General features: G+C 41.4%; 1 protein-coding gene across 1 annotated transcript in view; it reads right to left on the minus strand.

The window, feature by feature from the left end:
• The window catches only part of LOC115392614 (voltage-dependent calcium channel subunit alpha-2/delta-1), a 65,161-nt gene that overhangs the window by 8,710 nt on the left and 28,851 nt on the right, over window positions 1–27,600 (minus strand). The window contains exons 7-32 of the mRNA XM_030097335.1: window positions 22,223–22,354; window positions 21,344–21,413; window positions 20,699–20,749; window positions 20,383–20,482; window positions 15,993–16,151; window positions 15,441–15,545; window positions 14,852–14,930; window positions 14,458–14,507; window positions 14,263–14,352; window positions 14,091–14,165; window positions 13,930–14,010; window positions 13,490–13,564; window positions 7,644–7,715; window positions 7,287–7,358; window positions 6,834–6,895; window positions 6,525–6,601; window positions 5,748–5,759; window positions 4,315–4,323; window positions 3,998–4,058; window positions 3,810–3,901; window positions 2,839–2,920; window positions 2,239–2,301; window positions 1,564–1,667; window positions 884–973; window positions 729–796; window positions 585–623 (exon numbers count right to left, since the gene is read on the minus strand). Coding sequence (XP_029953195.1) covers window positions 585–623; window positions 729–796; window positions 884–973; window positions 1,564–1,667; window positions 2,239–2,301; window positions 2,839–2,920; window positions 3,810–3,901; window positions 3,998–4,058; window positions 4,315–4,323; window positions 5,748–5,759; window positions 6,525–6,601; window positions 6,834–6,895; window positions 7,287–7,358; window positions 7,644–7,715; window positions 13,490–13,564; window positions 13,930–14,010; window positions 14,091–14,165; window positions 14,263–14,352; window positions 14,458–14,507; window positions 14,852–14,930; window positions 15,441–15,545; window positions 15,993–16,151; window positions 20,383–20,482; window positions 20,699–20,749; window positions 21,344–21,413; window positions 22,223–22,354 — 1,970 coding nt within the window. The remainder of the gene's footprint in view (window positions 1–584; window positions 624–728; window positions 797–883; window positions 974–1,563; window positions 1,668–2,238; window positions 2,302–2,838; window positions 2,921–3,809; window positions 3,902–3,997; window positions 4,059–4,314; window positions 4,324–5,747; window positions 5,760–6,524; window positions 6,602–6,833; window positions 6,896–7,286; window positions 7,359–7,643; window positions 7,716–13,489; window positions 13,565–13,929; window positions 14,011–14,090; window positions 14,166–14,262; window positions 14,353–14,457; window positions 14,508–14,851; window positions 14,931–15,440; window positions 15,546–15,992; window positions 16,152–20,382; window positions 20,483–20,698; window positions 20,750–21,343; window positions 21,414–22,222; window positions 22,355–27,600) is intronic.

Raw genomic sequence — 27,600 nt, forward strand, 5'->3', positions numbered from 1 at the left:
TCCTCTGGGGGAACCAGGAGCCACTTTTAGACCAACCAGGAGATCAAATGTTTCCTGCAGGTCCTGGGCTGACCTCAGGACTCTCCCCGGTTGGCCGTGCCTCGGACACCTCCAGTGAGATCTTAATCAGACACCCGCACACCTCAGCTGACTCCTCTCATTGTGGAGGACCAGCAGCCCTATGCTGAATCTGTCCCGGACGGTTAGGCTCGTCACTTTATCATGAACAGTGAGGCCCTCCACCCTGTGGAGAAAGCTCATTTCAGCGGCTTGTATCCGCAGCCTCATTCTTTCAGTCTAGACCCAAAGTTCATGACCACAGGTGAGGATGAGGCTGAAGGGGGGGGCGTCTGGAGCAGGGGTCACATTCCTGTGGCGGCTCGCCTGAATCTGTTACCGATGTCACAATCCCTCCCCGATAAGTCATCAATGGGACTACAAGATACTTGTAATACAACTATTAGTAATCATAATTAAGTGATTAACGGACACACATGTCACACACATTCCTGAAACGTTAAATGAAATTAAAGTAGATAAAACAAGATTACATAAACTATGATGTTAGTTTTATATTACAGTACCTTATCGTTCTTTAAACAGCCACATATCTCATCCTTGCACTAAAAAAAAGCAAAAGAAAAAGAGACAAGTTTTACTGTACACAAAATGGTAAGAAGCATTCAAAACTGTAAACATGACACATTAACTTCAACAACACAACTTACGTTCAGTTTTAGTGTCGCGTTTATGAAACTGTTCATCCAGAATGAGACATTGAGTTTCACTCCCACCACTACAAAACAAACCGCAACACAGGGAGAGGTGTTTTCATTTATGTCGCATCACAAAAAGCAACCGGCGCGCTGTCGGAGAGACGGACCTGCTGGTTTGAGTGTGACTTCATTCACGATGACGTCCACCGCTTTGCTCACCAGAATGCCCGACTCAGACACCGGCTCCCTGCCCTCCGCTGCAACTAGGAACAAAAGATGGCTTCAGTTTTAGCGAAGTTTTTCTTTAATTGTCCTCTGGAAAATCTCATATCTGCATTTAATCCATCCCATCCAGAGTCGACGTTATTTACAGAACGCAACAACCTGGCTTTTCAGATAAAACGATGCCATTCCAACTGACAGCGTTACCCTATGTTCAAAAGACGATTGGTTATTTTTCAAAATGTTTTTTAGCTGCTGCGAGGGTGAAAGCAGATTCTGAGAAGTTGTGTTTATCCACTCAAGTGTGCTGCAGCCGTGCGTTTGTCAACATTACAGTGATGTTCGCCACGTCTGTTAAAGAGATCAGTGGAGACGATGGGGGACAGGAGGGACGGATGGTGGGAGGGAAGCAGGATGGGGATGAGCCTTGAAAGACGCAGCGGGAAAAAGAGAGGCATGAGGAGAGGGATATCAGAGGCCTGAGAGTCAGATTTTTTTTTTTTGCCAGCAGGGTTGGGACGGCTTCCAAAAGCAGAGAAGAGAATAGGCGTGGTGCCAGACCACACTGAAGATCGTCACGCACAGAGAAGAGCAGATACAGTCAGATGTCTCCGGAAAAACTTACTGCTGAAAGTCGGAGCTGTGAAAATATAAATTTCATTGTCCAGGGTCCTCTTGTAGAAGCTGGACTCGTACGTTTCAGAGTTCTCACTCCACTCTTCCCCAGCACTGAAAACATAAATACAGTCAGATAATCTGATGTATGAGCCACTGCAGGCTTCTCTAACCAAATAAAAGGGTTTGATCTATTTGAACAATTCATAACACTTATTTGACTCAAATATAAATCTGAAAAACAGATGATCTACAAGGATTGAGTAAAATAATTGCATGTAATGTGTCACTGTGGGGGAAAAAAAGTGAGAAATTTTAGGGGTTTTTTTTTTCAAAGAGGAACCCCTGAATGTATTTTAGGAAACTGAAAGAGAGAAGAGACTGAGGAAATTCTTCTTGGCTGCAGGATTTGTGGATTTGACCCGTGTCCTGTTCTGGCCTGGCACACTCTGGGGGTTCAGCTAAAAGCGTCTAATCCTACATGTTCTGGAAAATAACCCAATGGAGCAGGTGAGGAAGGCAGCCAAAAGTGCTCAACCTAAGAGTATTACAGTCTGTATCCATTTTCATCTCACACGATTATAACAGAAAAAATATTCAGGAAAAAAAAAAAAAAACCTGGCACGGTGTTTCACAAAAGCGGCGTTAACACGAGCAGTGAAACAAGAGAAAGAGGGAAGAGTACCTTCTTGGATAGACTCTTGTAATTCCTCCATCTGTGGCTACAAACCTGGCCACTATCCCGTCCCTGAGAAGATGAAAAACAAAGGCCAATCAGCCATGAAAAGCCAGTCATACCTACGACGGGGGGGAAAAAAACAGCGTTTCTGAATTGTGAAACCAAGCTGCAGATGGGACACAAATTGTTTTGTGCCCAGTCGCTTCTCTCCAAATGGCCTAATGTTAAACAGACACCCTTCAATGTGTGCAAATGTGAGTTGGGATTATTTCAGACAAGTGGGCATACCATAAAAAGAAGCACACACTGATGTAATTATTTTATTTTCCTCTCGAAGCATCACATCTTGGCAGGACTGAGTATGGTTGGGTGTGATGTGCATTTTGCGCTTCACTTTCATCGTGTTTCATAAGTGAGATGTGATCAAATCGTCCATAATAAAAAGACATAAAACTCTGGCTCAGTCAATAAAGCTGAGGTTGACGCAGTCATGGCATTTCAGAGAAAATCATTTAGTTTTTATTGGAACTAAATGTGTTTACGTTAAGACAAAGATGATCAAAGTTTTGATTAAAACCAAGAGGAGCTCAAAGCTTTGGAACTCACACAGTCTGTTCACTCCAGACTTTAACCAGTTCAGCTGTCAGGCCTGCGTCCAAGATCAGCCGACTCACGAGAGACACATTACCTGTGGATCAAAGATGAGAAACATTTTGCTGATGGCAAATTTTAAACCGAACAACAAAAAAATTAGAGGAATTATAATGATTCAAACAATGGCTATTTATCGTTTACAAATCTGGATAGGAAGGCTTCTGGCTTGTAAAAGAATTAATGCAACAGTTCCCAAAGCAGTGAACCCAGCACCCTGGTAGAAAAGTCAATTTCTGAAATGAAGCTGATGTGTTAATCAATTCTTTTACGTGACAAAATGACAAAAACAAAGTTGTCGTTCGCACTGGTCAGAGAAACATACAAGTGGGAATCATGAGTGTCCGTTATCTCCCCAGCCGGACAAAGCGTTTTGGACTGACTGTGAGATTCTGCTGGAGTATTCAGTTTAAACCTGATTGTCTGGAAAAGTAGTTTCAAACTATCCTCATAGTTTGACCACATCATCTTGTGAGTGTTGTTTTTAAATTCTGTCTCGAAACAAACACTCAACAAAGTGCGTAAACAGCACTAATGGCGGGCCATATGACTTGACCTTGGGCTTAAATGAATCAAGGCTATCTTGATCCATTAGCTGGAGGATGGTGGTAAGCCATACGAGAGGTGAGATCCATTAGATGATGACAAATCACACATAATGAGTCAGTGTATAGCGTGACAGCATCGGCATTCTGGGAAACTCCATCCGTCTGATGCCATCTCTGTACTGAGCCGATGACCAAAGTCACGCTGTAACCTTCATACGGTGGTCATCACGATGACTTTACAGTAAAAACACATCATGAAAAACAAGTACTGAATACCGATAGCTTTATACGACCCGTATGAACGCAGACAGAGCAGGAAACTCACACAACGCACAGATGTGTCAAGTGAAATAACGGTGAAGAAGATGCATGACTCACATGCATCTTGGGTGTTGCTATCAATGTACTGGTTGAAGTCAAGGAGAAACTGGGTGTTGTTGAGTGACAACTTCAGCTCTTTGCAGTACTCCCTGAAGAAACAGTTGCAGTCAGTATCGGCGCCTCTGTCTCTTATTTGCTCCTCTGTTTCACACAAGCGGCGTAACGGTAACGTGAAGCCCACTCACCTGGGAGCGACGTACGTGTAACCGAACTCATCAAACCTCTCCTGCTGTATGGTGTCCAGCGCTTTCAGAAACACAAAACACCAAGTTCATGTTTCAGGAATGATCAGGCTATCAGTATTGATGCACCCTCAGATGACATGACGGCCGAATCGATGCGTCAGACAGATAGAAGCTGTGAGTTAACACAACTGCGCAAACCGAACAATCACAGACACGCCACATGTACGGGACAGATATGAGTCGGTGTAATAAAGGCAGAGTGTGGATGGAGCTGTAGTAGAAACACATGGGAGAGGAACTGACTGAGAAGTACTTGCCTTCTTGCCCTGTTGTGGCCCAGGAGAGAAATCGTAAGGGGAGAGGCAAGTGTGGAGAAGACAAAGGGAGATAAAAATGCATTAATCATCTGAAAGAAAAAAAAAAAAAAATGATGTCATACCCTGGAAAATATGCTGAAAATTGTGAATAATTCCCACAGTAGGTAATAAAATACTGTGCTGTCGTAAATCATGTGAGCTCCAACAGCAAGCCTTAAACATATATTAAAAAAAAAAATGATTGAGCGCCCCTGTAGAAGGTAGAACATGAAACGATAAAAAAGGTGCAAGATCATAGAAACGCAAGAACGCAAGACAAAAGATGTAAACACAAGCCGCATTAGAGAACAATTCCTTCAAGTCCTTCACTTGTTCTGATGTTGGATTTTATTTGAAACACTGAATGGTAATTCTTATCTCATAAATGCCATGAAAGACATCAATGGCCATCATTTACTGGTCTCCTAAAACACGGACATTTTGGAAATGGCCTTTAAAATATATTGACTCGTGTGCTGCAGTCTGCAAAAACAATTACCGAGCGCTGAGTTTCCTCGAGGTCAAAGAAATCTGGTGCAGGATGAAACGACGTCCCTCGTATAAATCCTAACAAGCATATTCATTGTGGCTGCGTCTCTACAGGCCGGGCATGGCGTCTCTCTCTTCACAATGGCTTTCTTCCTTTTCCCGCCTTGCTCTTTGCTTATCTGTCACTGTATCCTCAACAGCAGCTTCAGTTCATTTATTCAACACAGCATTCCTGCTACATGAATGAAAAAAAGAAAAATCCATGTTCATCTATCACACCCTTGGCTTGGGATGCTCCCAAATGTATTAGGAGGACAAGTGGCTGCTTAAACCTCCTACTGCTGGATAGCTGATAAGATGGATTGGGGTTTCGGTGGTCTGGCTCCAGCACGAAACTTTATACGGCTGTACGGAGAACTCAGGAGTCCCAAACTCCCTATCGGAGCAGTCTGTGGCGCTAAGGCATGGTGCGCTACTTTTTTTTTCTTTTTTTTTTTTAACGGTCCTGTAAACGTTCTGACAGCCTTTACGGCACAGTCACAGACTCGGAGAAAGGAGTTACACAGAGGCCGAAGCGCTCGGTCCAAACCCTCGTCTGTTGAAATAACGGCACCATTAGCTGTTTATGCTTTGTGGCGTCACATCAAAGTTATAAAAAATTCACAAAAGCCAGATGGTTATGTGCTGAATCCAGTGTTTTCCTGCTAATTATATCCTCTGATCAAAGAGGCCGTCTACCCGCGCTTTTATCAAGTCACCATTAGCATTCAGACTGTGAGGCACGCGCTCTTTAACAACAGCGTGATGTGAAATGTAGCCACGCAATCACGTATGGAGTGAAATAATAAAAGAAACATGCTCATGAGGCAGAGCATCATATGGTATAAAGAATATTGAGTACTTGCCCCAAGAAGAAGCTGTAAAGTTCCAGTGTGAAGCAGGATGAAAGAGAAACATTTGCATTAGAACTAAAACTGCAAAGCACTGCAAAGAAAACACATCACTATACATGTAAGTGTCTATATTTTGTAATTTAGAAGTAACTATTACAGCCGCTATGTTCTACGACAAAGCGGCGAGACAATCTTGAGATATCAACCAAACTGCTGGAAATAAAGTGGTCCAGAATGAATGAGCATGAAATGAGATATTTGTAGGAAGATGGAGAAAAAACAATTGAAAGAGAAAACAGTTCAGGCTGAAATGCTGAAAGCTTGAGAAACTGTATTCCCAAGCTGAATAAAAATCAGTCGAGAATATGGAATTAGCCACAGATGTTATATATTTAAATGGATAAAATGTGCAATAAAGAGAGCCAGTTTGGTAGAAACAGTGATAATGAGGAGATGAAGGAGGTTTCATCTTCTTTTAAGCCAAAAGAAGAGTCAGATAAAGAGCAAATTAAAAAAAAAAAAAAAAAGGAGGAGATAAATTCAGACCAGATCAAAAGGCCCAGTGGTCGGCTGGGGAGGAGAGGAAAGCATGTGGTAGAAGACTTTGTGTGGGAGTGACCAGTGGGTTAGACTACAAAAGAAAAGCACTGTGGGGATTCACTGGTGTGAGCAGCGAGTACAAAGGAGTGGCGGCGGTTCCCGTAACACAACAAGTACTCGAGAGCTCAACTCGAGGGGGGCGTTCCTGCGAGGTGGATGTGAACCTATGGTTGTTCATGTTGTACTCACACACGGCTTGTGTCATGTCGTCCCCCAGTTTAGCCTGAATGAAATGTTCACTGTATTTAGGCAGAACGAGGGCCAGGCTGCAGAGAAAAGACAACTGGAGTTATTGTAGGAGTTGGAGGTTAAAGGTCATTTGAGTTTTTAGTTCAAATATACATCAAGTTACAAAGTTGTGAGGGAAGGATGCTGCTGTGCAATGCTGCCCCTGTTGGGTGAAGCAGCGTCCTGACCTACCTAGCTGGATTGATGTGACACACACACACACACAGATCTTGCAAATTCCGTCTTTTTTGGTGAGAAACGAAGTCTCACCTGTAGTCTGTTCCATTGACCGGTGCCCACGTGTACGTCCTGACTCCTCGATCGATGTACCTCTGTCAAAGATGACACAGAACACTGGAACAATTCCAAACTGCTGCATGTTGCATTCAGCTCAGTTTGCTGAATTATATTTGTCTTTTCTGCCCTTCAATGTCTTCAAATGAATACGGTAACCGTTTGGCATTCCAGTCCAGGAAGCCTCTCTTCTCCAGCAGGAAATAAGACTCACTTGTAGAAAAATTGCTACAATTTGAAAAAGTTTGTGTTCCATTTTTAGTTAATCACATCTAAAACGCTACAGTAAGGCTGTCAAAAAACAAACTTCTATAAACCGATATTTGATTTACAGTGTGACACAGGCAGCAAGGCAGATGTTGAAAGTGAGACATGTCATAAAAAGACTCTCAGATAATAACTGAGGTCGGTTTCAGTGTTTTTTCTCACCTCATCTTGAGTTTTCACCAGAGTTTGAATAGTGCGCTCTCCCGTCTCTCCATCAATCATCATTCTCCTGATCTGTGGTGAGAGATGGGGGGGAAAAAAAAGACGGTGAATGTGATTCACAGGGTTTCGGTTCATTTGAAAGCAGTCCGTCTCATAACCTCACGCTAACAAGTTAGGGTCACCAGATAAATCACTGTGATGGAGTGGTGATGGTGGTTTTATGAGGAGACATGGGATGTCTGGAACCAGGATAGCTGATGTGAATTCAGCTTCTCGCTCAGCTTCATGCGAGTGTGTGTGTGTTTGTGTGTGTGCATGGGCGGTTGGGCCGAATGAGGGTGTATCTGCACTCTCTACCTCCACTTTGATATCATTCTCCAGCTCTGCATCCAGAAAGTCGAGGGTAACCGGTTCCTGGAATTTAGGGTTCTGTAGAAGAAGAAGAAAAAATAAAACTTTTCGGTGCGAGAGAAGAAGTAAGGAAAACTGCAAACAGACCGATTTAAAGATACATTACAGGATCGATGAGAAGTTTTTATTCTCCTCTGGAATCCTGCTGAGCTGATACAGAAACATGTTGTATAATGCAGCGGCCCATTTTACAATAGCTTCTCAGAGATGGGTTCCTGCCACCAGTTTACGACAGAGAGCAGTAATCCTCTGCTCACAAGCACTGCCAATGCAGTTAAAGCCAAAGAGCAAGATCAATTTTTGAAATGAACATTTATTCATCTGGGATTGCTCACAACCTGTGTGTTAATAAAACACACAAAAGACATACTAAAACCAACAGTAGTATTAAAAGTAACCAGAATTTGCCCTGTTATACAATCAGGAAGACTTCTGATAAGAAAAAAACAAAACAAAACAAATCCTACTTCTTGGGGTAAAATAGTTTTTACTTTTGTTCAATCACTCTGCATTTTGCGATCGGATAAAGAAGACAACTGTTAACTACAATCGCACCACATATGAAGTATTTAGCGTTGTCGGCATCAAAGGACTGAACTGTCCATGCACAATGCCTGCATGCTCTGCAAGCTTAAAGTGACAGGATTAAATATGGAAGAAAAGCACAGCGAATCATCACTAATTTACAAAAAATGAATGAGAAAGTAAAAAAAAAAAAAAAAAAAAAAAAAATTAAAACAACTATTGAGCCTACATGACAAAAAAAAACAAAACAAAACAGCATAGTCTGCAAACTGTTTCTATCCTGAACTGCAGCTGCACATGTGGTGAGAGAGAAAAAAAAAAAACACCCAATAACAGCTGCTGTCAATTAGGGGCAAAAGAAAGAGCATGGTTATTTGGAAGAACAAATCTCAAGGAAATTACAAGGCGCAAGGAAATTAGCATCATCCATTTAAATGATTGTATTTATTGCAAATTATATCGTTAATGCAATTCTTGACAGCCCTATCGCGCATCGCATGTTCACCTGATATCGTGCAGCCCTTCTATTAACCATAAACACCTCTGATTTGGAAAGCTGTCCTACTTTGCAGGATTGCTCTCACAACTGCTTAAACGCTTCGCGAGCGTCGTGTGTTTACTTGATGAGTTGATGTTTAATACGTTTGGACTTCACTGCAATCGTCAGGTTTGAAATCTGCAGAGTTTTGTGCACCGAGTAAAGAGACTGAATCTGGACAGTCGAAAGACTTAAACTGTACTTCGACTTTTAGAGAAAGTTTTATTCCTGCTGTGATCAGAGCAAATGAATACCAGTGTTCATGTTTTTTGGAACTTTTTTGCTCGGAACCTGGCTCAGAATTAACTACTTGTATATTAATAGGAGCAGAGAGATTTTGTGAGATCATCTGATAACTTTTATGTCAGACGTTTCATTGTTGTGACTTTAAAATGCAAGGTTGTTTCCATGCTTTGCTCCCAATTATTAGTAATCAGACTCATGAATGCTATTTGAAGTTCTTTTTCTTGATCAAGATTGAGATAAATCTTTCCATTTTCATCATGAATGCACTGTGGTTAAAACAAAAAGAAAAAAAATAAAGATTTATAAGCTTCAACTTAAGCATGCTACCCAGTCATGCTACAGCCACAAACACACATTTTATTACAGTCCCAAGTGCATAACCACACTGGTTGTGCAGGTAAGTGCTAACAGCGCGGAGCATGCTGCTTTGCTTTCTAGATAATTCAGGTACAATGACTTCTATTTTCCACCGCATCTGAATCTCATCAGCGATGGTCAGGGTGCCATGTGGCAGCGTTTTGACAACAGGTCGGACACCAAACGCAGCAGAATCACATTTGATAGAAAGTGACACTGAACTCTATTAATGTCCTCTCTTAAAAACTCTATACGTCTGACTGGCTTTACGGCGGTATAAAATAGTAGCAGTAATCTGGCGCTTCTCTATAAAGCAGCAGTACATGGAATCGGACACCGGTCTGTCCTCCAAAGCCTTCAGCCACAGACGAGCGCTGATATAATGTTTTCTTACATGTTGGCATACGATATTCCAGCAGTAATTTGAGGAATATTGTATTCTGACATTAAAGGATATGTGAGACAAAGAGCTTTCATTGCTCTTGTCATAGCGAAGCTTATGCTTCTTTTTTTTTTTTTAAAAAAAAGAGAAGTGCTAATAGAAATGAGTGTGATCCACACAAGAAAGCACTCATGAAAGACATAAATGGAAGAGTCATTTCCAGTAAAAGTCAAGAGTTGAGCTCCTTACATGTGACGGTTAGTGAAATGGAACGAGGCAGCAAAGGAAGATGATGAAGATGAAGCGTCTCGACATGAAAATGAGAAAAGAAAGAATAAAAGATCAAGACGTACAAGACGGGTACAGAATAAAACATCAAACATACACGGAGACAGGAGAGAATATAAAGGGAGCGGAAATCGGAACGTCGCGTGACGTGAACAGCAAAGACGGGAAAATGAACGGATCAAATGAGGAAACGAGGAATCGGGAAATAAGAGCAACAAGACCAAAAAGCAAGAGCGAGACAGCGAAGGAGTAATGTGTGTCAACAACAGATTTGTTGAGGTGAGCTGGGAAATAAAATTCTACTGTAACAGGGGAGGGAGAGAGAGAGCGAGAGAGAGAGAGAGAGAGACGGAATATGATGTGCGGACCCAAGGTTACCATCAGTATTCACACAGTCTCATTCACTGATTCAATGAACCTTGAAGACATGCTCTGTGAAGAGGATTGATGGAAAATGTCTTCCTTGAATGCTACTTTAAAATGATGAAGTTATGACGATGCCTACAGCGCCTCTGACCAGGGTGCAATTTACAGCGGGATGGAGGATCCACCCCCACACCCCTCTCCTGCTGAATTATTATTCAGAGGCAGATTAAATCCATCTCCCTCTGCAGCGATTAAAGCTTCCACACCAGCAGACCAGACAAAACACGGCTAATAATTGTATTTTAAAATCTAAATCCAAGTGAGGCATGTTTAGAATCACGCTGAGGAGCAAATTTCGGTTGATGTTGAACTCCGAAAAGTAATTTCGCATTGAAAGATGCGGGAATGGCTGTAGGGATTAAATTCATTATTTCATACTCTGAAAGTGTCGGTAAGACTGGTGGATCTTAAATATGTAGATAAGCCTTCAACTGTTGTACCTGTTACACAGATGGGTGTTTACTATAGCTAACTCTTTTATCTACACATTTTAGTTCAGCTCAAGTGAAACAGTGACAAAATAACCTTTAAATTTAAACTTCAAAGTTTTTCTTTGTTGTGGTGCAAAGTATACGTTATAAAAATGTATTTTTTTTCACAAAACCACACAGAAAATGACTACAGGCTCAACATAAAGCCAATTTTATTGACAACTTTTGTGTTTTTTGTGACATTTACAGAGAAATGCCACAAACAATGTCTCCTATAACTGTTGCATTATGCATATTTTGGCATAGTTTACATAGTTTGACAGCAGTGAGGTGTCTGTCTTTCATCGCAAAGTATTGTGCTGTTTCCACTACTTGGAAGAAATTTGTTAAAAAAATAATCGATATTTTCTTTGAAATTTTTGCCATTTGCTTGTTGAAATCACACAAAGGGATGTTTTATAACTATTTCTCTAACCTCACATTTCTTTGCTGATTTGACAACATTTGACAACAAAATATGAAATAAGAAGCTCGTGACTCAAACAGTGGAGACACATTAATAAACTAAAATATCCACCACTTATCACACCAGGAGGCTAAATGCAATTTTTTTTTACTGAATTTTACTGTCCGTTTACAGTCTTCAAAATGAGTTATAATACTTTGTTAGAAATGACAGGGTGTGATGTATTTTTAACTAGTTTTTCAGCATGTTTTTTTTTTCTTTTTTGATCTTTTTCTGGTGTTTTTACCGTGTCTATTTTGGGTTTTATTCCTTTTCTTGTTTACTTCTATATTTCTTTTGCTTTATTTATTCCTTTTAAAAGAAGTTTTGTTTTGTTTTTTATTAGGTGTAGACAATTAATTCATTGAATTTGGGAAGTTCTGTGTTAGGTTTTTTTCCACATTCATTCAAGGCAACACAATTATCAGACACAATATATCATTGAAAATCCCGCCAAAGGTTTCCCAAACAAATGAAGACAAACAAATCCTCTGTGGGGGGAAAAAAAACATTATTAAAGCCACTTCATCTATGAATCTTATTTCTATAGAATTGCAAATTCACTAAATTCTACAAGACTCGACAGTCTTGGAAACTACATCTGCTATCTATTGTACATCTACTTCATCTCACCTCGTGGAAAGTGACAGCATACTTATTACTGAGTCTGAGTTTCCTGTTTCGAATCCTTGTCTAGGAAAGTTATGAAAAAAAAAAATCCACTGTGAATTAATTAGTAATGCACACATTGCTGGAGCTCAGAGAACTTCCAGAAAAAAAAAAAAAAAGTGTTTCTCCAGATGCACAGCTGCACAAACCATTGGTCAGAATAACATCTTCCAGGAATGATGGATGTTTGTAAAGAGACTGAAAGCCAGGAAAAAAATCACACTCACACAAACAAATCAGAAACAAACTGATGTGTAGTAATTCTGACAAACTTTTCAATGCACCAACAAGAAAACACATTTTAGGCATTTATAAAAATCTTATCTTGTCACTACAATCCTTCTTCCTCAGTGACGCTTTTTAGCATCACAGTTCTATGCTAATACTTGATCTCTTCTGAGGGGTGAATTACCTCGCTAATAAAACATTTAACCAAGAATTAGGATAATTGGATCTGTAAGTGCTTGTCTGAATGGATTTGATTGCCGGGAGTGGATTAATAGACAGAAAGTAAGTGCACGTCTCTGAGGATCCACCGTCCAGACTCACTGAGCTGTTCTGAAGTTTCGCGGCGGCACATGGCCCTCATGCTGCCTGTCAGGGAGCGTTTGCCTCAGGCTGAAGCCAGTAAGCTGCGCTGGGATTTGCTGAAAAGAGGGCTGGAGCCTCTTGTGGGGTCAGAGCTAATTTACAAGGGGGCATTTCTTAATACCTGCCAGTGGAGAGAAGTCCTGTTGCATTTATTTGAGGGATAGTGAGACTACACAGGGCGTTTGGCAGGTCAAGGCAGGCAATGCCAGAGTCAGTATTTTAAGTGCTGTTTTACTTGCTTGTATTGGAAGCGTTAGATTCACACATAGTTTATCATAAAGCCTTGCAAAAATATTGAGAATATGAACAAAGATGCAGGTTCAGTGAAAGTAACTAGATTGATCTATTTGATTTGGACTAACCTAGGTTATATAGAGGAGAAAATAAAATAAAAAGAGCTGATGATAAAGGCTAAAGGAAGTTAAATTATAGCCGGGGCTGAAGCTATTTTCACATTAAAACACATCATTGCTACAATATGCCACCCGGTGACTTTTTACCCTTCATTCCTAAACATATATGCCAGTTCACCGCCAAGTCCACATCTCAGTTTAATCCCATAAGGTGTCGGTGACCTTCTAGCCGATATCCGAGGACTGATGATATCAAGCTATACTCTAACAGGGGGACGGGCTCTCTTTTATGAAGATTGATGAGGCGACGACTCGTGGAAAAGTTTGAAAAAGAGCGTGCACCATCTGCTAACCTGCATATCATTCACCGAGTGCAAGCAGTGACTGTAAAACCAGGTGGAATGGCCGGGATTTTCTATAATGCTTGTAGACACGGGCCTGCTGAGTTACACGGAGTGATGCATTGGGCCAGATGCGTTACCTTTGGCTGGAGGTTGGGGTGCAGCAGGACGTATCCATTGGGATCAATGGCAAAGTAATATCCATTAGGACCAATCTGAAGCCAGAGATGAACAAGAAGGGGAATTAATAACTGTCCAGAAAACCCAATATGTGTGGAGTGGCTCATTGTATTTGCTGTTAAAAAAAAAAATTACAATTTAATAAATGTTGATTCCTAGACGGAGGAATAACAAAGAACTGGAAGCAGAAATGAAAAACAGGTTTTTTCTTTTTCTTTCAAAGAATTATTGCTTGTGAGGGATTTTCCGCTGATACTGGGAAGGACCTTCTTCGACACAACTCTCATATTGCTCTCTAATTGCGTCCACATCCATCAGCTTCAGCAGCGACTCCGCAAGGTCACGACTCGGCCACGGACGCATTGTTCTGCATGTAAATACACCCAGACGTTCGACTCACAGTGAAGCGCGGCGTGAGCTTTTTGATGTCATCCAGAGACACGTCAATCCCCATAACGCCCAGAATCAGCTGATTCTGGTACTGGAATGTGAAAGAATGAAGTTAGCGGATTGATCAGCCTGAGTCTGTTCATCATACGCAGAATCAGTCTCTTGCTGTACCTCTCCTTTCCTCTCATCGTACATCTTAGTTCTGTTGAAGACGGGTAATGTTCCAGTGATGACCAGACCCAGTTCCTGAGGGAGAGCCGAGCAAAAGAACTCTGTAATCTACATTTTTTCATTGTATGTTTTTATTTCTGACTTGAAAACATTATAAGTGAGTGATCTCTACCAGGGCATCAAGGTATACGTTCGTCCATTGAACTTGTTTGGCCTGCTTATCTGCCAGAACCATCGGTCTTCCCAACACATCCAGGTACTCCTGTATGGGAGGGATGTTACAATCTGGTCGCTCCGATTCTTCATGTGCAAATCAAATCTGATATGTGTTGCGTGTGGAAGAAGGTGAAAGCCTGGCTATAATCACCTGTGTGTTTATTCTGATGGCTCCGATGGAGGGGATCTCATAGAAGTAACCTGAAAAATGAGGCATAACCAAGCAAAAATTAAAGAGTAGAGTACAAAGTTTCATACATGTTTCAGGGTGTCAACTGAGCTATTCACAGTAAAAACATGAATGGAAGGAGTTTTTTTTTTTTTTTATTATTACTTTTTGCCTCAGAAAATTTTCCTCTCAAGGAGGAATTTTCCTCCACAAGGAAATCTGAGTCCCAGTTTGAGCTGCTAAGATTTTCCAGCATCTGGTCAAGCCAGTGTAAGAATGCAGATGAGTAACTAGCCTGGAGCATGGCTCCTAATTTGGTCCAACCGCTGCAGCGAACTGTAAACAGTGTTCAGGAGTGACATGATGTGTGACGTACCTTTGTTGGAGCAGGCCATCCACTGGATGGGTCCTTTGTCATAATTGTGTTGTCCTACAGAGAAGGTGAAAATCCTCACCTGAAGAATATAAAATGATTGTATTTAACAAAACTTCACCTCTTATCAGAACTCATAAAACAATGTGTGAATTTAGATTAACCAGTGCTAATTTAGATTGATTATTAATTATTTCATTTACCTATTATCTTGTCCAAAATCATGCTGAACAGACTGCATTAGTTTAATTACAAGAATGTGTTTTTGTTGTAATTTTTTTCTCACCTCACATTCATCCTCTTTTGAATACAAATAAAAGTGAGTCTGCAAGTGTGCAACTGTATTATTCATGTTCTGGGTTTGTACTGTATCTCTGTTTGCACAGTCACACTGTGGGAAAGGCTTTCCCTTCTGAGGAACACAACTCATTAAGTCATAAGTGAGCCTCAGATGATTATTGTGACATTTACATTTGGATTATGAGGATGGTCTCGATAGTGCTGGAGTCTGTCTCCAGAATATTTAAATGAAAGTGTGAAAGAGTTGTGCTTCTTGTGGCGTTATGGAACATCGTATTGTGTGTTTTCTTACCTTTTTGTCAGCATTGTACTTCTCCAATATGGCCTGGGCTCTCTCCTCTCCTCCATCAGTAAACAACATGATGATCTTGTTACAGTTTGCTCTGCTCACGTTAGTCTAGTGAAACAAATACGAAAAGCAGAATATGGTTACTGTGCGTCCAGCTGACACCTGCTTCAGTCTACTGCTATTTACAGTCACCTAAAACTTTTGCCTCAGTGCCGAGTACATCACAGTTTTAAAAACCAACAGTTGAAAGAATTCAGGCAGCACAGAAACAGCTGATTGACTATTCAAGGCCTTCTTTTCTGCTCACAACTTACTTTCAATCACACCCTTTTTTTCCTACTATGCCGCACGCCTGCTGCATCACTAATATTCATTACAAATCACCCCTTTACTTTTCTACTTTTAAGTTGTGGCGCTCATTCAACCACCAGATGGCAGTGAAGGACAACTTTCTGAAACTCTGGAAGCAGCACATCCATTCAAAAACTTGTTTTTTGGCCTTGTGCTTTCAGTCACGCTTACAGTAAGTAAGGCAAAGTATCACGTTTTCCTCACCACAGAAAGCTGCTCAAAAGCAAACTCGAAGCCTTTTGTGTAGTTTGTGATTCCCTTGGCCGTGATGTTCTGCACCGCGTCCTTCAGCAGCTTCTTGTTCCTCACGTTGGCTTGAACCAGATGTTCGAAGCACGCCGTCCTCTTCACCCTGGTGTTGAACTGGGAAGCAGAGGCGGGGAATTATGACCCGCGAGTCATTCATTGCAATTACAACATTTGTGCATTTGTAACAAATTATACCAACGCAGCGCTCGCACACATGCACACAAACACTCCCACCTGGCCTTGGCTGTTATCAGGCAGTGGTAAACAGACACATTCATCAAGTCTCACTAATTGCTTCACATCCTTGGAGCTCAATGATTTGGTACCCATGGAAACAAGATCCTGCTATATAAAAAGGAGGTTAGGCAGCAACACCATCTTTTTTTAAAGGTGAGACCTCCTCATTTCCACCCCACAGCACACATATGCACAAATACCCCGCCCAGCAGTGAAGCCCTCTGTTCTACATTCATATTTGATTCAGGCTGAATTGATGGCTCATGTTTTCACTACTGAAACCTGAATGAACCTTTCAGATGGAACTGGAGTGAGGAGAAAGGGCCTTTTCAAAAAAGAAGAAAAAAAAGCTCTCAATGATCTATGGTACAAATGACAGATAATTAATCATAAATAGAAAAGAATGAGTTACAACAAAACGTGAAGGGCACAGGACAGGAGAGCTGCAAACCAGCTCAAGTATTGTCTTGCAGAAACTCTCCTGAAACAATACAGCGTCTCATTGATCTCGGCTAATCAATTTGTCTCTGCGAGATGGCCGATAGTGAGGCAGAAAACACTGATCTACACAGACAAGCGGAGAGCCGACGAGAGCCCTCACCGTGTGCGTGTGCGTGGGTATGCAAGTGCATCCGAGGAGCCTGCAGCCTTGAAGTTTCTCTCAAAATGACAATAACAAGACATGCAGGGAGATGCTGGACTGAGAGGCAACATCACACTGGATGTGGTTTGAAGAAACGAAAATAAAATAAAATAAAAAGGATAAATGCGAGAGGAGCACTGAAACATATGTGGGATGCACGTGCACAGCAACACAAACGTAACCGCACACAAAGAGCAGGCGGGGATCTTTTATCGCCTAATCTATTAAAAGTAGAAGTGAGGAGGGTGAGAACGGAGTGTGGGAGGGTGAGGAGCACACGGCGAGAGGAAGAGGTATGGGGGAGGGTGTGAAGACGGGGTTTAAAAAGCTGGATCATGAAAAGGTGGATCTCATTCTGAAAAAATAATGAGCTCACATACTGTATGAGACGCATCAATCACACTGATTATAAAGGTTTTTTTTTCTTTTTTAAAGGTACATCCATTATGTCAGAAAAAAAGATTAAAACAATGCGTAATTACTGGGGGGGAAAAAGTTCTGTAAAACAAGTTTAGTGGACATGCACACAAAATATAAATGTAAGTCGACTTTAAATTCCACTGTTCTCTAGTGATCCCATTACCAGCTCCTGTGTGTATGTCTGTGTGTGTGTGTGTGTGTGTGTGTGTGTGTGTGTGTGTGTGTGAGGCGGTCCAGGCCTTGGGAATGGATTAGTGATGACACAAGAGAGAAGACTAATCTTCTGGCTCTAATCCCACCGGACTCTGCTATTCTGGTGGAGCGCTCGGGCTTGCCCACTGGACTGACACCGGCTAACATTGGCTGGATAAAAGTGACAGAGGCTCCGTGCGCCGTGAGCTCCGGTGAAAGCGAGAGCATAAGTGTGGGGCGAAAAAAAAAAGTCAGGAGAGGGACAGACAAAAAAAAAAAAAAAAAAAAAAATAGAGGCATTGAGGCAGCCATCAGCAATCATCTGACCTGCTGCAGCTGTTAAGTGAGTGTGAGCATCCTCCATGACCAAATGCCAAGCCAGTCCCTGGGCTGCTGTTAATGAGGAGGGATTTATGGGTAATATCAGAGAGTAATGATTTAGTGACAGGTACCTACACCCTGTGGGCCAGACACAGGGCGCTGTGTGCATGAGCGATTGAGTCTGTGACAGAAAGAAACGGAAGGAGAGGAAGACGGCGACAGGCAGGAAGAATAAACCAGGGACAAACTGACCACTGCTTTACTGTTAGAAACAAGACGTCCTCAACATCCTGCGAGTTTTTATTACTGTTTATCGTTAGAAAAAACCTAATTATGATAATTTGTTCTTAATTATGCTTTTTTTTTCATTGATGAAAGACGAGGTACAAATTATGCAGTAGTGTGTTGAGCTTCTCGAACAATATTAGATCAGGCGGAACTGTAGCCGCCATTGTTATCTTGTTTCCTGTGTAAAGAGGGATCTTTTTAACTAACATCTTGGATGCCTCTCCAGCTTTGAGCTGCTTCACCACACGGAGTTGTTTAGATAATGTGGCTGAAATGTTGACTTGTTGAAAACTTGTCTGTTCGTCCTCCTGCTCATTTTTCCGCACCTCAGTGTGGAAACGCCACAGCATTCCTCGACCTTAGATCTTTACAATAATGAAAGCTAAATTGTAATGAGGATTGGCAGCACTGCAGAGCAGTAGTTAGCACTATTACCTCACAGCAAGAAGACCCAAAATTGCATCCAGGCTGCAGGAGTTTGCTTGCTCTCACTGTGTCACGTGAATTTTTTTCTCTGGATCGTCCCAGCCTTCTGCCCCGGCTTACTTTCAACAATCGCTTCATTGGAGACATTTGTACAATCCAATGTGACCTAGAACAGCGGCTCGTCCATTAACATACAAGAAGTAGAACAGCGCAAACAGCTCTCAACATAATGCAGCCCGGCTCAATACCCCTGAAAACTACACCCTGAAAAATGAAGGTCACGTTTAATTAAAAGCTCCCCTATCAGCCTTGAATAACACTGAACGTTGCTGCCTTTGGAAAAGCAGCATTTAGAGCTGAGCTGCTGTAATGGATCACGGCGTGCCTGAAAGAAAACGTCCTCGCGCAGCCATTATCATGTGTGTGTTCAACAACCCATTTGGTTCTAATGTGAATTATTGATGTACAATACAATAATATTAAAATGCAGTTCCTAACATTGAAGGCAAATAGTCTCACAAATAAATCCCCATTATCGACTGCAAACACATAACATTGGGGATCGGGGAAGCTGAAAGGAACCTCTTTGCACCTGGATTAGCCTTAACTTGTTCTGCTTGTGGATACATATGTTACAGCCTGTTGTTTGATGGGAAAACGCTCCTTTCCCCATGACTCTATCCTGGATGAAGTAATATTCCAAAAATATGCAACAAGATTGACTAAAATGCCTTTTCAACACTTTAACCCAGCCGCTGGGTGCCTGGCTCTACATCCACATCACTGTAGCTTTAAAAGGCTGCAAAAGAAGTTCAAAAATGGCAAGAACTCAATTGAAGTGTACCCATTAAGGAAATCCCTCTAAGTCCAGCTTGCTTTCTCTGACACACATGCACACACACACACACACACACGCACAATTTCAACCTGGTTCAGATAATTGCACATCGTTGAGGAATCACAAGTCCTCCCTGAAACAGAATGCATTGTGTCCAAGACAAAGAGTCCCTGGGGAGAGGAAACAGAGCCTGAACGGCTATCTTTGTGCAAAGAGAATGAGGACCGTTCCAATCTCGATAAAGAGCTATCTCAATAAACACCTCCACAGGCGCCCATCTACGCATCACGCAATCTCCTGATTGGCTCTTCCTGAGTGTAATCAAAAGCAAGGAAGGCCTGGAATAGATGAAGAGAGAGCGGACCGGTGTGGAGGGAGGGCGATCAAAGTGATGGGTGGAGGAGAAAAGTAGAACTGAAGGGAAAAGAAAGTTGAAAAACTATGAAGAAAAGAACATTACAGTATTGTGTATTGAAGTGAACGTGCGCGGTGTACAAAGAGATCGTTCATTGACGCAACAAGATGAATGGAGGTGCACGGCGAAACGCAGAGAAGTACACGGCTCAGTGATGAAAGGTACGAGTGATGGAAAGGTGGAAGAAAGGAGGAGGTGATGAATGGGTGTTTCCGTGGGTCCGCAATAGTCAGGGGGTGCACATTTAATTTTCGTGGGGAGGAGTGGGGATGGTTTCATACACGCACGACTCCACATCTGTGGATATGAAGTTGGGGTGGGAGGGGTGTAACATGGTGTTTTAATCCCGCGTACCAAATAGAGCAGTGGTTATTTCATTAAAGGCGTGTTTCAGGGTGGCCAGACCAGCGAGAAATCCATATTTCATTACCTGTCATCCATCTCCCAGCCTCTATTGTCAGTGCATGTGTGTGTATGGGCATTTGTTGTCTATGTGGAAGCATCTCTGCGTGATTCACACACATGTTTTAAAGCCAAAGTCTTATAAAAACATCAAAAAACTCACATAGACGACATTGACGTAGTCGTCGTCCGACAGAGTTTCAAGCATCTCACTGACTGAAGTCCGGATCAGTTTGAGAGTCAAACCAGAGACGCTCCCGCTCCTAAAAGAAGGACAAACAAAAGGAAATATCTAGGAGCTCCTCACTGCCGTCATCTGCTCCCTTCTCGTCCTGGGAGACTTCACTCAGTGTAATTAGAGCCGCTTCTCAACAGGGAAATACATGACGTTATGTGGCGAACGTGGAAAGGCAAGCATTATAATCAGGGGAAATCATGACTGATGTGAGAAGGTTCAGTGACATTATCAAACAACTCACGCGTCCACGAGGATCAGCATATCTTTAGGTGAGGCGGCTCCTTGGATGTACCTGGATGGGTGAATGGATTAATGAATGAAAGCACATTTCGGGACAGAGACTCAGACTCTGTCAGCACCAGTTAATAACGTGTCGAAATCAAGTAATTTGCATAATAATTAAATCGGGAATAACACTTTTTTTTTTTACATTTGTTCGAAGGATTATATTATTGCTAAGTCAATAAAAACTTTTCAACATAACAGAATAGAAAAAAATACATTTAATATTGTCAGCTGCTTGGAGACTTTTCAGACTTTGCTTTTTTCGACAGCATTAATCTAAATGACACATTTTCTCAAAGAGATATCCATCCATCCATCCATCCATCCATCTTCTTCACTGCTTCGTCCATAAGGGATCAACTATACTACGATTACGTTGAGCACTTGAAGACGTCACTGGATAAAATATTTTTACTCCACTATCAGTTTTACCTGAAAGTCATTATGCTCTCCCATCTTTTTGGATGTAAATAAATAACCTGCTCAACAAACCAAATAGCAGCAACTTACAGAAGTTGGATTTACACATGAAATATAAAGTGCTATTAAGCTTGCTTTTTCATCACATCACTATTGATGCCAGTTTTCACACTTTCCTTACCACGGCCTCCTGCGGACGTCATACAGATCGATTTTACTTGGAGTCTTTCGAGCGTCCATCCAGGGAGAGGCTGGGAAATGAGATTACAAACTGTATGAATAGATAATAATTTTGATCACAGTCCAAGCGAATAACCACATTTCTATTTTGTTGTCATTTCTGAGTCATCAGACTGACAGACTGGGCGTCGACGTGCAAGAATCTGGAGATATGCAGCGTCACATTCGACTCAGCGGTGCAGAGTCGCCGTCAGTCATTGTGAAGACAAGAAAAGACACAATTTATGTCATAATGACAGTCGGCTCGTTGGAACAGGACTCTAAATAAATCCTGTCATTTGCATGATAACATGTTTTATGCATACTAAAGCTGTAATTGAACAGCCAAACACAAGGGCGGTAGCATTGTTTAGCCGCTAATCACATTAGCCTCACTATTAGTGAGCGGGATCGTGAAAACAAGCTCCTACGAGAGGCTGAGATTGCCTGGGATGCTCGCAGGAATAAATTCAGGGATGTAAGTCTATGAATATTAGACACAAACTTTCCCATAAAGCTACATAAAGTCAATGATCACAAGGAATCTCATGAATAGAAATGACTTGGCAGAGAAAACGGTTAAGAGGAGCGTCTGACTGCTGCAGTCACAGAGAGTCTGCTATCTCACTGAAGACATCTGCAAGGTTGACCTTATTTGCTAATTGAATTGCATATTAATTTATCATTTATTTTCTTAACATGCAGCGCCGGGCAACTCAACAGTAATTATCTGACTTCAACCAGCAGAGTTGAGAAGGACGGAAACCGACATAGCTTCAGGTGCTAAAGGATCACATTGATTAACAGAGAGCGCAGTTTGATTTATTTATTTCTTTTCTACCTGGGTAGTAGCGAGCCAAGCCTGTAGCACTACCAAACACCTGCCAGAGAAGTGTTGGGTCGTCTTCTCGATTCTTCTTGAACACGTCCTCCAAAGCCTCCGTCCAGGTCAATTCATTAAGCACAATGTTGGCTGAAAATCCACACAAACAAGCAAAAATATGTCAAAAAAAAAAAAAAAGAAAAAAAAAAGAAAAACAACCAACTTGGAAGACAGACACATTGGCAAAATGGTAAACACTTTTTGTCAGCAGATTTCACATCTGCATGTCTTTGTGTGTGTGTGTGTGTGTGTGTGTGTGTGTGTGTGTGTGTGTGTGTGTGTGTGTGTGTGTGTGTGTGTGTACTCAGACTTGTGGACATCCAAATGAGCACATTCATTGAGATTCACACACAGGCCCACATGGTGTCAGTCCACTTTCACAGCAGGCAACGTGAGCAAATATGAAGTCCGCAAAGCAGACAGTGCCTGCTTCATACAAGTAATTCATAGAATTATCCTTCACACTAGCGACAGATTTGTATACCCATGATTAAACCACGCTAAATGTTGCCAAAAAAACCCGCAATAACCTGCTTGTCCGCGTGTGTGTGTGTATGCGCGCATGCATTTGATTGATAGAGTGTGTTGTGAGAGGCAACAGGCATTATGGATGTAATGACACAGCACCCAGACAGCTCAGAGCCACATAACACTCACTATGATGGATGGAGACACAGTACATGCCGCTCCAACTCTATCTTTTCTCTGTCTGTCTCTCCACTGCTCCTCTTATTTTGTCATCCTTGATTTCTTTTCCCCTCTTTCTTCATATAAAATGCAGCACCATATATATTTTCATATGGAGTTTTTTTTTTTTCTTTTTTTATATATACATGCGTAAGCAGAGGCATATATGTGGGACACACTGGTATCCTGTATTGAGTGTGATGTGACTCATTGATGTGCAAAGCAAACACTGTTCATTTACATGCATGCCTCTAGAGGGGCGAGTTAATGAAGCCGCGGTTGCCAGGAGTGCATGGTTTTTATTATAGAGAGAGAGAGAGAGAGAGAGAGAGAGAGAGAGAGAGAGAGAGAGAGAGAGAGAGAGAGAGAGAGAGAGAGAGAGAGAGAGAGAGAGAGAGAGAGAGAGAGAGAGAGAGAGAGCGAGAGAGAGAGAGAGAGAGAGAGAGAGTGACAGCATGCAGCGCGTGCGTGCACAGTAATGTATTTCTCTCATTAACGGGCAGAATTTTAAAGGAATATGGATTGGAAGTATATTCACACCGCTTGATAGATAATGAGAAAAGTGCATGTGATGCTTTTGAGTGAAGCAGATGAATAGATAAGTACATTTCTACACTCATGATTGCTCATTTACTTATTTAGCCAAATAATGTGAAAAATAGGCACATAAATACATATTTATCCTCTGGGCTGACGAAACATGTCAAAATACATTTATGCACAACTTCTCTGGAGAAAGGAGAATCAATAAAAGCTACTAATGTGTTGTCTTTTAATATTTTTTATGGGTTTTGGCGAGTCCTGAGTCAGTCGTGTTATGTGATAAGCTAAACTGCTCCGTTGCCTCATAAGGGATACACGACCCTCTCATTGCCCATATTGCCACTGACACTAATGAATTCCCCAGCGGCATTCGGAGTGGCTTTGATGGCACACTGAATCTACACCTCGTGACGAGTTTATCTCAGCAGGATAACACGAGAGCCGTAACGTCCGCAAAGAAATGCAACACGAAGTATTAAAGGCTTCTGAAACACAAAAGAGCTTTTGCGCAAAGAAGAGCACAAAGAACCTTTTTTTTTTTTTTTTTTTTTAATGATAATGAATTCTTTTCTCATGGCCTCAATCAATCATACGGTGTTTTTATAACAGAAATAAATGAAAATACAATTGACAGTAATAAAAAAAGACTAATAAAATAATACTGGAAGTGAGCTGTTATGTATCAATAATTCAACAAGCTAAGACATTCAAACTACATTGTTGTTTAACCACTTTTATTCACATTTTTTTAGAGTTATAAGTATGTTGTAACTTGTACAGTTTTTGTGAAAATGGGCTAAAATCCTGTTTCGTCTGAATGGTATTGATCACCTCAACATTTTTCTGTGTGCTTTCTTTTAGTATAACACACCAGTATTTTATTCTCGAGTTTTTATTGAGCTTCATCCATCGTGGCTGATTAGGTTTTTATTCGGTGTGGTCTGTTTTATTGGGTTTGAAGTGATGCTGCTGTGACGCTGCATTTTCTTTTCATCGGTCAATAAACTATCTCAACTTCTGTGCCTGAGACACTGTGTCTAAAAACGAAACAAAGCAAAGCGGCCTGCATTTTCAAAATATCTCTGAAGCGCATGATGAATGCTCCGTCACGTTTCTTTAATTTGTGCAACAACAAGCATGTGAGCTGCCTGTGATGGGAAAGTTGTGATGAGCATTGGCCGATGTGTAAAAATAAATCTTATGTGGCCGATCAGGTTACATTTACAGTTACTGTCAACTGGGTCCTGAATGAAAATTCCTAGAGACATTTTTGCAGTGTTTCTCACTGACCAACAGGCACCGGAGAAGTGACACATAAACAGAATCAATAACTTTCTTAGTTATCTATATAAATTAAAAAATAAATCATTATTTGGTCATAAAATGTTAATAAAATCCAAGTCTTTGAACTTCTCTTGACCCAAGCTTACATTGATTGATTGATTGAATACGTCACGTGTAGCAGTGCTACACATATAGTCTTGTAAAGGAACTTTTTTTTTGTTGCCACAGCAGTAAAAGCAGCATATGAATGTTAATTCTGCATATAAACTAAACGCATCAATAGACTGATCCAGAGCCAGAGGTTAGAGTGGGACTAATGGTGACATATTAAATGTGTTACGGTTGATGTCTTACTTAATAATTAGAGACTATTTGGGGAATATCACCCCTTGCTTCAAAGCTGCCATCCATCTCTTCAGCTCTTTTTATTTCTTTTCTTTTGAAGCAACAAAGCTGCTAGCTAGCTGCTATCCTCAAAATGAGAAACATCACTCTCCTCAGAATACCTTTTTAACTGTGCCTTGCCCCGAGGCATCACATATATTGAATACATAAATTTTCAGCATTTCGATTCGGCTTCTCTTCTTACCGAACGTGGCTGTTTTCTCTTTTGTCTGTCAAACATCGTATATATCTTCGCGCTTTCCTTTGTGCCCTCTTCAACTATAGTCAAATTATTTTGTTTTCATCATTTCATTTGTTGTCGATTTCTGTTGGTGTTTGTTTTGTGTTCAATACTCATCTCACACGCATGAAGCTGATTTCATAAAGTTACCGTCCACTTTACCCGGAAAATCCAATTTTCTCCAGCTGAGCAAAGGGCTATTCCTGGAACATTTATAGGGTGGAGATCAAATTGGAGAGTTGAAACCTCAATAACGTATGAATCTCCTGTCTTTTTTTTTTTTTTTTTTTCTTTTCTGGCATACAAAATAGCCCTGCATGGTGGTCCTCTCGAGCACAATACATGACCATGTAGTCACCCTCAAAAAAGCTGCTCTTTATGTGATATATTCTTTTTTTTTTTTTTTTCATCTTCATCAACACTACGCCCACTTCAACTTTGCTTCTCGCCTAAATCCTGACATCTTGAAATAAGGCTCTTCATTCCTGTAACATAGATTGCTCATTACAATGGACTACTAGCACTTGATTCTCTCTGTCTCTCTCTCTCACACACACACAGACACACACACACACACCTTGAGTTTCTTTCATCTCATTCAGATCAGACATCAGCCTCGGATAGGTCTCAGAAGCCCGGCGTATCTATGCATACTCATTACGGACCACCTATAAACAGCATCACTGAGAGAAAGGGCACATGGAAAGCCGTGGCGCACAGCCAGGATTGTGAGGCGGTCGCGATGTCTGCAAACACACAGAACTAAAACCAGACTCAACGCGGCTCCGGATAGCAGACCCTAAATAACCATCGATTCCCATCGGCGTTCCTCTGTCCGGGGGTCGGCGGAAAGGTGAAGCACGTGACCTTGGCGCCAGACGGTTCCCCAGCAGGTCGAAGTCCACGCTGAGGAAGCGGCTCCGTCCCGCTGCCCCTTCAAGTCGGTGCTGACGCACAACATCCCGCCGCATGCTAATTACTGAAAATCCCAGCGTAAATACGCGCGCGTCTGCTCTGACAGAAACACGGCTGAAGGAACACAAGCTGTCAGGTCAGCTGGCATCCGTGCAGTTGTTAGCTGGAAACATCGTCATGTAGAGAGACCCGTGTAACTGCTTGTGGAGAACCTGTGCTTATCGAGCTTTACTGCTCTCACTGTCGTGCTGTAATCACCCGAAGAGTTTAAAATGTAAAAACAGAAGAAAAGCTACTCAAATATAATACATAATTCAGAACACAGTTAAGATATTCCACCGACCATCCTTAAGTCATTGACATTCAAGTTGAGCTGTGCTAATGTCACAGGGACTCCAGAGAAGCAAATTATTCTAAAACACTAAAGGTAAATGTCACCACGTGACGGTGAAATGATCAGAGCTGTAGGTTTATAACAAACACGGCCAAAAACATCCTCCAACTCCACCGTGCGTGATCAGATCTGAACTTTCCCAGAAGGCCTGTGTTCTCACTGGACCTCTGACCATATCATCTGGCTCCATAAAATTGGTCTTGTAAGACTTTACAGGTTTTTACAGCAGATTTTTTTTTCCTTTTTCTACCTTTAACAATTGAACTGAAAGTACCTAATACAACACAGAGGTTGACATTAGATATTCTTCGACACGAACATTACTGGCTTCAACTTTTAAAGGTCATTATGTTTTGCTCACTTGTTGTCTGGTTCAGTCAGATCTAAATTACTCTGGTATGAATTTGAGTCCCAATAATTTCGAATAATCCTCAGTCTTGTTATAGGTCCAGTGTGTGCTTTATTTACTTCACTGCTGTGTATGGTGTTTTCAGGTTTTCCATCATGGTTTGCTGTCTGTTCATGTCGTGGTTATTTGTTATGTTGTGTCTTTCGCTGTTCACGATCACACCTCCTGCCTCATCCCTACACCCTCAGGAGTCCATTACCTGCAACACTGTGTCACATGGTTATATTAATACCAACAACGTGCCATGGACATCTACATATTCTGCCAATGCCTACAAGGAAAAACAACAAAAACAAAGAAAAAGCAAGAAATGAAGAGTATAATTCTCATGTTCTGTGATGGGGGTCTGCAGTCATTTGGATCATAATGATATTTTCTGCTGCATTTCTATTGGATTTTAGTAGGGTGCTTCAATACAGTGTGCACTCATTTTCTGAAAGTAATTTCAAGTCTTAATTACACTATGGAATTAAACCTGG

The sequence above is a fragment of the Salarias fasciatus genome, chromosome 7 (assembly GCF_902148845.1).
Source record: "Salarias fasciatus chromosome 7, fSalaFa1.1, whole genome shotgun sequence".
Lineage (NCBI taxonomy): Eukaryota > Metazoa > Chordata > Actinopteri > Blenniiformes > Blenniidae > Salarias > Salarias fasciatus.